This window comes from Podarcis filfolensis, assembly GCF_964270895.1.
Source record: "Podarcis filfolensis genome assembly, chromosome: 5".
In the NCBI taxonomy this organism is placed as follows: Eukaryota; Metazoa; Chordata; class Lepidosauria; order Squamata; family Lacertidae; genus Podarcis; species Podarcis filfolensis.
Genome location: NC_139608.1, coordinates 67,504,121 through 67,514,887, shown reverse-complemented (window position 1 = coordinate 67,514,887; position 10,767 = coordinate 67,504,121). Strand labels below are relative to the sequence as shown.

General features: G+C 40.9%; 1 protein-coding gene across 1 annotated transcript; it reads right to left on the bottom strand.

Annotated features, from left to right (window-relative positions):
• Positions 1 to 2: 2 nt before the first annotated feature.
• ECD (ecdysoneless cell cycle regulator) lies at positions 3 to 10,762 on the bottom strand. Its single transcript, XM_083614127.1, has 14 exons — positions 10,717 to 10,762; positions 9,533 to 9,741; positions 8,605 to 8,722; positions 8,196 to 8,283; positions 7,709 to 7,887; positions 6,774 to 6,966; positions 4,965 to 5,093; positions 4,546 to 4,671; positions 3,842 to 3,927; positions 2,899 to 3,005; positions 2,569 to 2,752; positions 1,147 to 1,214; positions 633 to 844; positions 3 to 417 (listed from the first exon to the last, which is right to left on the bottom strand). Exons 2-14 carry the CDS (start codon positions 9,729 to 9,731, stop codon positions 193 to 195), a joined length of 1,914 nt encoding a protein of 637 aa, XP_083470253.1. The 5' UTR covers positions 9,732 to 9,741; positions 10,717 to 10,762; the 3' UTR covers positions 3 to 192.
• Positions 10,763 to 10,767: the final 5 nt, after the last annotated feature.

The window sequence follows — 10,767 nt, the reverse complement described above, 5'->3', positions numbered from 1 at the left end:
AAAAAAAGTTGGTTCTGCAAGGGTAGCAAGTGAAACTGAATACTGTATGCTGCTCACATGTATTTAAAGTAGTTTGCATACTAGGTCTCCTGGGTTCTGAAAAGCTTTCATCCCTCACTCAAAAAATAAAAATCCAAGAACTGCTCTTGGGTTTCTGTTATGACACGTAACCAGATTTCTCCATCTGAACTGCTAGTGAGATTTTTTGTCCGTATTTTCAGGCAAATGTACTCCCATGCTTTGCAGGAGATTAGAGGCAGGTCCTGCTAGTCCAGCTTGAGCATTATATGATTCCAGCAGATTAGTCACAAGGTTCAAGTCTATATCCACAGGTGCCAAGTCAGTGTCTTCTGAACCAATGTTGTCTTCAAAATCACTGTCAGGGTCTTGGGACGAAGATCCTTTACCAGACCCAACCTGTAGAAAAAGGTAAACAGTGAAATTTCAATTACATTTTTATTTATGTTGCATGCAGAGATCTTTAATGAAATCACATAGCTGTTGGCAGAGATAGCCAAATGTTAGAAGCTCTATGCAAGGTTAAATTGTAGGGTTTTTGTAACAACATAATGATTGCATACTTCTTTCTTCTCCCTAATGGTCCCTAGATAGGAAATCTAAGTTAAACATACCACTTTGGGCCGACTAGCAAAGCTTTTCCCAATATTGGTGGATGCCAGTTCAGAGTCCATTTCATCCATGTATGATCTGAGACTTCCAGGTGTTTCTGATACCGTTTCCCCATGACTTTCAGCTTTTAGCTCAGATTCTTCATCACTGTCTAGGAATTCAAACTCCTCTTCCTCTTCTAAATCATCAGAGTCCAACTCTTCTGAATTTGCTCCTAGAAATATAATAGAATCAATGCCCCCAGGGAGAAAGAGAGAGAATGAGAATATATTTGAATAACCAATAAAACCGGTTGCTAATACTTTGGGAAGAATGTTATATCTGCTTTATGTATTTATTACTGTTTTATTTTTTGCTGATTATACTTAATTTTGCAATTGGATTGTAGTTTATATATCCTGACCTGGGGATGTAGGGTAAAAGGCAGGTAATAAAGAGATTCAGGAAAAAGGATAACATGATTTATATTTCAAGATACTTCTATCTCTCAATTTCCACCACCAGCAGTAAACTCACCCAGTATTTTATCTAATGCATTTGTGAATGAGTCCACATCAAAAGTGACAGAGGCCTCAGCAGAAGACCTGAAAGTAAAAAGTTCATAATTGCAATTTTTTTTTGTATATCTGGTGTTTGGTATTTGAGAAAGAATATATTGGTCTGGATTCAGCAGAGCCCTATTTGCAAGAGCTTTAATCCAGTGGAAGCTTCTGCAAACAGGAACAGCAAAGCAAATTTTGCAGATTTCCCCCACTGCAGTCCCTTGTGCCACCTCCCACTCTGTTAAGATGTCATCCAACCCGCCCAGACATTTTTTTTTGGGGGGGGGGGTAGTGGTGGTGGGGCTTCAGAAGGAATTTGGAAAAATCACATCAGCTCCCCTTTTCTGGGAGCAGAGATTTACTCAGGGACCGCTGGACCCAGGCCATTGTATATTAACAGAAAAGCACAGAAATAATTACAAATACAGTGGTAGAATCAGCATAAATGATACTTCAGTTGTACGGTCCAAAGCTTATACTAACTCCTGTTTTTGTTGCAGCACAGTAACATTACTATTCAAGAAAAAAACATGCATCCATGCGTAGTCTGCCTATGAAGGTTGGCAGAATTTGCCAACCAGGATGGTTCAAAGTCTTTCAAAGTAAGACTTTTGACTGAAGACAGCCTTCACCTAAACATTAACTTATCGGGCCTGCGTATTTTTAAAGTCATGCACATTGACCAGACAGACATGTATCATATAAAGTCCACAGACTAATTGTGCAGTCTTCTCCCTGTATATTTCTGGCCTTTTGGGGGGAATTCCAAATACCTGCTGTTTGTATCTTTCCGTCACATCTTTTGGGAGTGTTCCAGCCCACCCAATCCATCAAATATATGAGTGAAAAATGTCTGCGCTCATCACATCCATAGTACTTTCCCTCTCTATGGGGGCTTAGGGGAGCTGGCGCCAGTTTCTCCAGCTTATTGCAGCCAACAAGCCAGCCACACTACACAATCCATCAGCCTTACCTGGTGGATCAACTGCTGAGTGTGTGAAAGCTTGCTTTGCTGCTGCTGCTGCCACTGCCAAACTCATGGAGAAATTGTGTGTGTGTGTGTAGGAGACCAAACAACTTGTACAGAGCAACCAAACTGTACAGGCCCCATATTATCCATAGATTCTATACCATCTCTAATTCTGAATAGGTTTTGCATTTCTGGAGTTTTTCCATTTTCTATTTTTGCTACAGTTAACCAGTTCCGGATGAGCCAATTTAACAAAGTAACTAAAGGATCCATTGGCAATTTTGTAAATGCTTAAAAGTTTTTCCATGATGCAAAATTTAGGGAAGTTTAAGCCTCTCTGACTTCACTATGTCTGCTTGGAAAACTGAACAACAAATGAAATGACTCCCACTACACAGAAGCTTGATTAGGTACTTAAAAGCATACCATGGCATTTCTGCTCCTTCGTGAGTTGAGACTTTAGATATAAAAGCCTTCATGTTTTCAGTGATCTGCGACAAGTCATAGTTCTGTTCCTCCTCGTCTGAGGTGTAAGTGGATTTGTTTGTGCCCGCTGCCTCCTTAAGAATTTGATCCAGTGTGTCTGGAGAGATCTCCAACCAACTGTCATCTGAAAGAGAAGGACACAATACATGCTGCTTAAAATGTGGCCACTTGTTGCATCTGACAATCACAGCAAAGAAAGACATGGTAAATAGGCACAAAGTCTTCAAGATGTTCGGGTTGTGACTTTGCTCTTTCATTCACTCTTCTTACCATCTTCTGGAGGAAGGCTGGTGGTTTCTTTTCCTAAATCCTCCAAATTAAAGGAAGTTGCTTTCAATATGTTCAGAATTTCTTCACCTGGGCTATCGGCAACTGAACTACCAAAGAAGACAACACAATTCTAAAAATGCAAATAAAATTTGCTGGGCACACACAATTTATAACCACTTTTCTAGTTGTAGAGCTCACTACATTCACAATTGTTACATGCTATGTTTCACATACACAGGTGTAGGAAAAACCATATACGGGTGTGAAAATCTTGAGTATTTTGGTATGTATACATGTGTTTGGAAGCCAGCTGTAGCGAAAAATCTAGAAAGGATTGAAGTCTCTCTGCAGAACGTGATCCACTGTACTAGTTTACTATACTTATTTTTTCAGACGTTTGTAGTACTTATTTTTAAGGTTCAGTGTTTATAAACTATGTTTAGGCAGTCTTAATCCGACTAACAGAAAACTTTTGACACAGTGTTGGTACATTCTTAGAAAAAATATTTGTCAACAATTCCAGATGGCACTATTTCTTTTTGCGGATGTATGTTCACCACATCAAAATAAGGGGAAACACAATAAAAGCTATTTGACAGTGAAACAGACTTCCCCAAAGGTGGTGGATTCTCCTTCCTTGGAGGTTTTTAAGCAAAGGATGGATGGCCATCTGTCATGTATAATCTTGTTAAGATTCCTGTATTGCAGGGGGCTGAACTAGATGACCCTCAGGGACCCTTCCAAGTCTACCATTCTCTCATTCCATGACTGTATAATCTAGTGGGAACTGTATGTTAGAAATAAATATTTCACAGCACTGAATAATCTACATTTGCAGTATACATACACATTAAGTGCCAGTGTAAGGAAAATACACAGAATTTAAGGAAACTAGAAAAGCTAAGCACAGCAAAATTTATATAAGCCACCTTGGTGTTCTTACCTTTGTGGGCTGATTACAGTATGTCGGAAATAATTTTCTGCTCTGTGCAACAGATTGAGATACTGCACAGAACCTTCCAGCTCTCCCTATGAAATTCAAACATAATAGCAAGTTAATACATTCTGCTCTGATACAGGTATACAAGAAAAGGTCCACAATGCAACGTATGTGTGTGGAGGTTCATGAACTCTATAATGCACAATAACACTCTGGATTGGGAAATGATTTCTAAACACCTCGCCAAATTCCTAATCTATAGCCTGAAGTCCAGAAAGAGATTAATTACGAGAAACTGAACCTTCTAGTTGAGCTCTTATATTCGCCCTCCAAGATCCTGAAGAATCCTGGGCGGGGAAAAATCTTGTTTCATCTTCAAAGCGCTTAATGCAAATTTGGTCAATGGCCCAGGAGGCATGTCCAACAGGTAGATAGCGATCTACTAGTAGATCGCGGGGGTGTCCCAGGTAGATCGCGGTATGAAGTTTAGTGATCGCCTTTGGTCAACCCTCCTCTAAAAAAAACTCAGCAACTCCTGGCAAAGACAATGGGTAGATCACAGCCAATCTTTTTCTACTGTGAGTAGATCTCTGTCTCTTGGGAGTTGCACGTGCCTGGCCCAAAGCAACTATGGTGACATGATAGCTGCAACACGTGCCATGCAAGTCACAAAGTTAAATGGTAAAGTGGTTTTTGCAAAATCTCACCTTAAAATAATTGTTTTTCTTGAGACTGTTGAGAAAGGTATCCCACAGTGGAACATTCAACGTGTGTTCCTTGGAATCATCAGAAGGTGATCTGCACTTGGAACACAGAATTTCAAAACCATGAGCCTGTAAGAGATACAGAGTAAAAGGAGTGATTTGTTACAGTCACAGACTTATAAAGTTAGATACATTAATAAAACATACAACTAGCTAAAACAATTAAAAACAAATGAAATTTTTTTATATAAGAAACTGACAAGCGTTCACTGAAATCAGGAACATGTTTGCAACCCTCTTGGTAACACGGGTAGAAAATCTCTCAAACAAACAATACGAAATCTTCAGAAAACTGTCTCCAGAGAGTTCTTAATGAAGCCAAACAAAAGTTTTGTGTGTGGAAATATCAAGTATAGGCTTACCAATTTCATGCCTAGTTCGTATGCTTTGTACTGAGGATGTGAATGAGGAGGCAATGAATATCCACTTCGTCTGTCTGGTACAAACGTCTGTTTAACCAACTGCGCATACAGACACTTCGTAAAAGTAACCTGAAATGATCACAACATTTTATTAAATTTGCAGCTGCTTCATTTGAATGTACCGTATTTTTCGCCCTATAGGACGCACTTTTCCCCCTCCAAAAATGAAGGGGAAATGTGTGTGCGTCCTATGGGGCGAATGCAGGCTTTCGCTGAAGCCTGGAGAGCGAGAGGCGTCGGTGCGCACCGACCCCTCTATCTCTCCACGCTTCAGGAAGCTATCCGCAAGCCTTGCGCGCCCGGCGGGAGTTCCCGCGGGTGCGCAAGGCTTGCGGGAGTGGCAGCCTGCAGCCTGAAGCACGGGGCGCCCTCCGGAGGACGTCCCGTGCTTCGGGCTGCTGTCCGAAAGCCTTGTGCGCCCGACGGGAGGTCCTGCCGGGCGCGCGAGGCTTGGGGCGGCAGCCTGCAGCCCGAAGCACGGGGCGGGCTGCAGAGCACGTCCCGTGCTTCGGGCTGCTGTCCGCAAGATTTGCGCGCCCGGCGGGAGGTCCCGACGGGAGGTTCCGCCGGGCACATGAGGCTTGGGGCAGCAGCCCGAAGCACGGGGCAGGCTGCAGAGCACGTCCCGTGCTTCGGGCTGCTGTCCGCAAGCCTTGCACGCCCGACGGGAGGTCCTGCCGGGCGCGGAAGGCTTGGGGCGGCAGCCTGTTCTGTGGGCTGGGGTCGGGGGAAGCTCGGGCTTCCCCCGCCCCAGCCCTGTGGCTGGGGGGGAAAATAATTTTTTTTTATTCATTTCCCCTCCAAAAAACCAGGTGCCTCCTATGGGTCAGTGCGCCTTTATAGGGCGAAAAATACGGTACCTTGACTAGTATTTCAAGCATTATGGAAACTGGAAAAATACACACACGATTTTCCAAATATATACTGTTTGACACATTGGGGACTTCCTGTCTAATGACTCATGGTGTTTGATAACCCACAGCTTGATTCATCAGATGCACTAAGATGAATTTGAGTAACATGAGCCTGTAAAGCTTTTTCATTGGTGGTACTGTTACGGAATGTACTCCCTGCTAAAATATGAGACCCGATCTGTAATGGCATTCTGCTGACTTTTGAAGACACACCTGCTTACACAGGGATTCCCTTGATCATGCAACCTGAGTTTCCCATTTTAATTGCTGTGTTTTAATGGAATTGTTTTAACCTGAATTACAGATATTTTTATGTTTGTGTAACTGGTTTTTATACTTCAAAAATTGCTCAAAAGCCCATTTTGTCACAAAATGTTATATAAATTCATTAATAAATAATATTATTAATCAGCATCACTCTCTCTTAATGCTATAAAATATTATGGCCAGCATCAAAAGAGCCGCATGCAGATTTCTGCTCAGGGCCTCCCTTTCCATTCCAGCCCCTCCCACACATTAACAAAATGACTCATTGCCCTGAGTAGACACAGAGAAGAAAAATCACTAAAGCTTCAGATGTGAAAAAACCACAGGACTCTCTTGATCCTGGGCCATGCCTACTTCGTGTTTTCATGTTCTATTTTCATACATTTTCTTTGTTCTATTAAACCATGACAGAAAATTAATGCTTCTCACAAAAGTAGATTTCAATAGGTGAAGTTTCAAAATTTTTTGCATTTCTACTCATCTTATACACAGGAAAAATATGGCATGAAAGCCCATTTAAAACCTTATGTAAAGCACACAGGATGGGACTTGTAGAATCATCACTTACTGAAGTCATTATGCGTGTATCTGGAGGGAAAATTTTGAAAATGCGGCATGCTTTTAAGTCAATGGGGTCTCGCAGATAAAAAGCTTGGACTGCTGCAGATACTAATGCAGGACATTGCTTCAGTACTGCTGCAATACCAGCTGGAAGGTAACAGTGAGCCCGGTGAAGGAAAGTCTGGATTCGCTCAGGATACCTGTGGCACAAAATTGCAACAAGATGCTGATTAGGACACATAGTTTGAGCGTATAAACCTTGTTTATATGAAGGTAATTTCTCTCCTTTGGTCTAGCAACATACATCTGTATGTCAGATTTAAGGTAGCAAAATATATTTATAAAATCCAACTGGAAAACTCAAGCCTATCCACAGTGTCGGATATATTCAAAGTCTGGAAAGAGTCAAAGAAAAATCTGTTTTCTCCCAGACTTCCACAAACCCTACAATTACCCAGGTGAGTCTAATGGGGCTTACTCCCAAGTTAGTATTGGGCTGCAGCCCATGTGACTTGAATTTTTTTTCTATTCAAAGAGACTCTTTCTTCAGTATCATTTGTGATTTGTCTGCTCTGCCGGGGGGGGGGGGGCACTACTCTGTGTTAAAATCTGCTAATGCTATTTTCTCATAGACAAATGACTAAAAGACTGGAGTTGCCAGATTTTAGCAATGTATTTCTCCACCTCTCTCTCTCTCTTTTTTTTGCACAAGCTAGGTGTGAGCATAGCTTTGGATGTCAATGTTTACACAGTCCTTCCATTACAATATTGTTTTGAAATCTGTTCAGAACATGCAACAAACTGCAACACTGAGAGGAAGCCTAGAAAAAACTCTCATGCCTTTATCATAGAAAACACACCATAACATGGGACACCTAAGCAGTATGTGACGCATTCCAGACACTCTTAATAGAAACATTTTTTCCAGATCAGGTCACTTACCCATTGATGTGTTTGTATACTGCTGTTCTAATAGATTTTGCAGCCACAAAGCCACCAGAATGGGCAGATAGCAACTTCAGCGCCTGAGGAATTGTAGGACTGGTAGCAGGTAATAAGGTCTCTTCTTCAGGAGTTTTTGGCAATGGAATTATGCATAATTCCCCACAATGAAAAAACACCTGACAAAAACATACATTTCCTTGCTAAGTCTGAAAGTACTTCATCCAAGTTACACATTCACAATTTATCATAGTTTACAGAAACAAGAGAACGAAACGGAAACCCCACAACGTTAAAAGTCTTCAACATTGTTTTTCTGTAAGATAAACATTGAAAGCATTTTGAGCCACTTTGGGGGGGGGGGCATTTCCGAGGCAGCACAGGAAAAAATAAAACCATTTTGAACAGGTTAATTAAGCATAGCCATATAAACACAGGCACAGGTTTAGCACTGGTTTGGTAGCTGGCACACTTAAATCTCTCTTACCCGATTGCAGCTGTTTTCAGGATTCAACCACTTGGGAAGGAAGTCAGCTGCTTCTATCAGAAGGAATTCACCATCGTTATCGTCCACCCTATTGAAATGGAAAATGATGACAGAATTCAATGGGGCTTACGCAGGCACATGTGTATAGGACTGCAACTTTACTCCTATGTAAACCTAAAACATTCATTTAGCAAGAATGAAAGAAAAAACGATAAATTACTTGGATGTAATCAAACTATGGCCCACTCTTAACTGAATACCCCCCTCCATTGGACACTAGTATAATCTTAATCTAATGGTTTAACATATAGAAAACATGCACAATTTTAGCTTAAGCTGCTTCCACAAGTGACACCTTAATCAGCAAGTGTTCAAATTCTGAATGTAAAAATTGGTAATGAAAAGGTACCTGGCTGCTAATTCTGGAAACTCTTTTGTAATTTCCTTGATAAGGTATACAATAAACCATTCATCTTCAATATTATCCCCAAACTTTGTGAGTCCACCAATATGAGCAGGAATATGTTCTAAAAAAGAGAAGGGGAAATGAGACTACAGTATATTACCACCAGACTATTTTCCAGATAGCCTTTGAAATTACCCTCTATTCCCAATACCTTATAGCAATCCAGCCAAAGTATACTCATTGAAGTTCATAGTATGATCTTATCCTATGCTGCCATCGCCTCCATCTCCTCCCTCCCCCAAGTGTCTATTTTAAAACTGTAAACTCCTTGGGACAGGGCTCTGTCAAAACTGCTCTTTGCAAAACACAATGTAAATAATAGATGGTAACTCTAACAAAACCAATTTGTATTCTATTTTAGAAGTAAATAGAAATGTAATCAAGAGAAGGCTGCAATAAGAGAAGGCTGGAGGAGCTCTGATTCCTCTTACAACAAGGCTGATCATTCCGTTAAGAGATTTATGTTCATTTGCGTTTTTTCTGAATAATTGAAACTAGACTTTGCTGTTTCTGAATAATAATAGAAAAATAAACATAGTTTTAAGAGCATAGGAAACATTTAAATAAGGGCCTCAAAAACCATACAGAAATATCCAGTATGGCAAAAATTCGACAATTTTCAGGTAATCCATTATAAAATTATGATCAGCATAAAAATTTACTCTGCTGCTCAGAATGTTGCACAGAATAACTGTTTAGTGTCCAATTGGGTCAGCATAAATCATGATAATTCAGTATAAAAGCTCAAAACAGCCTGTATAATGCTACAGAATCACTACCTGCATGTTCTATTGTTTCTTACAGAATTGGGAGACCCTGCTCTAGATTCACAAACATCAAAACAGAATGGAGGCAAATGGAATAGCTTTACCTTTGGCAGGTTTGTACTTCAGATTAAATGGTTGGCTTTGCCAAATATAAGAAACCAGCATGGGTGCAAGGTGTGCTAATATTCTTTCAATGTATTGTTGAAGAATTTTTTGACAGTGCGCAGGGTCTTCTGGTTCATGTGTTAAGAACAACTGGTACTGCACTGCATCTTCTGTTGCTGCAAGGTTCAGTTTCTCCATTCTGTACTTCCTGAAAAAGCACCATTTATTAATAAATATTTCAAGACAATTTACACAAGCACAATAAGAATTCCTCCAACACACACCACACTGAAAATGCTGGCAGCACCTTCAAGCAGTGTTCGAAACTCCCATTGTTCTAGGCGCATTTTGCGACAAGGAATTTCATTAGGGCAAACAGTTTCTGAGCTCCGGGCGCAGTATTGCACCTAAGATTTCAGGTAAAAATGGCAAAATGGAAGGAAAAGAGGACTTTTTTCTGCTTTCCCACTTCCAGCTACTCTGTTAAGACTGGATAAGAGACTCACTTAAGAATATTAGGGGGGTGGGCAGGGGAAGAACTAGACCATGTGAAAAATAAACATAATATTTTAGCAGCAGCTCATTCATTTTCAGCTTTGTATTCTTATTATAAAAAGTGTGCTCCCATAACCTAGGTTTAAGGTGCCATTTAGCTCCTAGCTTTCATATCTCAGTTTCTAACAAGTCAAGCTTTTATTGAGAGAACATGCACACTTCTAATTTTCCTGACTAGGTCAAGGACAGGTATATCCAGACATTTCATAACGAGCACTTTTTAATCAATTCTCCCCTGACTTCCAAAACAGCAAGAAGAGTCCCAGAGACAAGAATCTGCCATAAGGAAACCTCTAAATTTTAAAAGCCGGAGAGGATATTTTTTTCATCTGTGTTATCATTTGGACACACACACAAAAACCATTAACCCGCCCTCCATTCAGCTTACCATCCCGATTAGCTGTTAAGTGACTGAGTGAAGTCCCTTTGAATTTCCTCTACTTCTGCCTGTTTGCAAAGTGCGCCAACAAAGCATTTGAAAAGAAAATACCACCGCCCCTTTCTATGTCAATACACATACACATAGCTGCTCATGTGTAATCAATAGAATATCTACCTTTGTGATAGTGTACACGAAAACACCCACCCACCCCACACTCTCTTCCCCACCGGGCGACCCACCGCTCACCTGAGCTGCCACTGCCGCCGCAAGAGCCCTGTTACGTCATCGCCGCGCGCC

Coding starts and splice junctions, on each gene's coding strand:
- ECD (XM_083614127.1), bottom strand. CDS start 9,731: ATGGAGAAACTGAACCTTGCAGCAACAGAAGATGCAGTGCAGTACCAG. Junction 3,928..4,545: donor AGAAAAACAATTATTTTAAG/GTGAGATTTTGC, acceptor TGAATTTCATAG/GGAGAGCTGGAAGGTTCTGT. Junction 2,753..2,898: donor CAGCCTTCCTCCAGAAGATG/GTAAGAAGAGTG, acceptor CTTCTCTTTCAG/ATGACAGTTGGTTGGAGATC.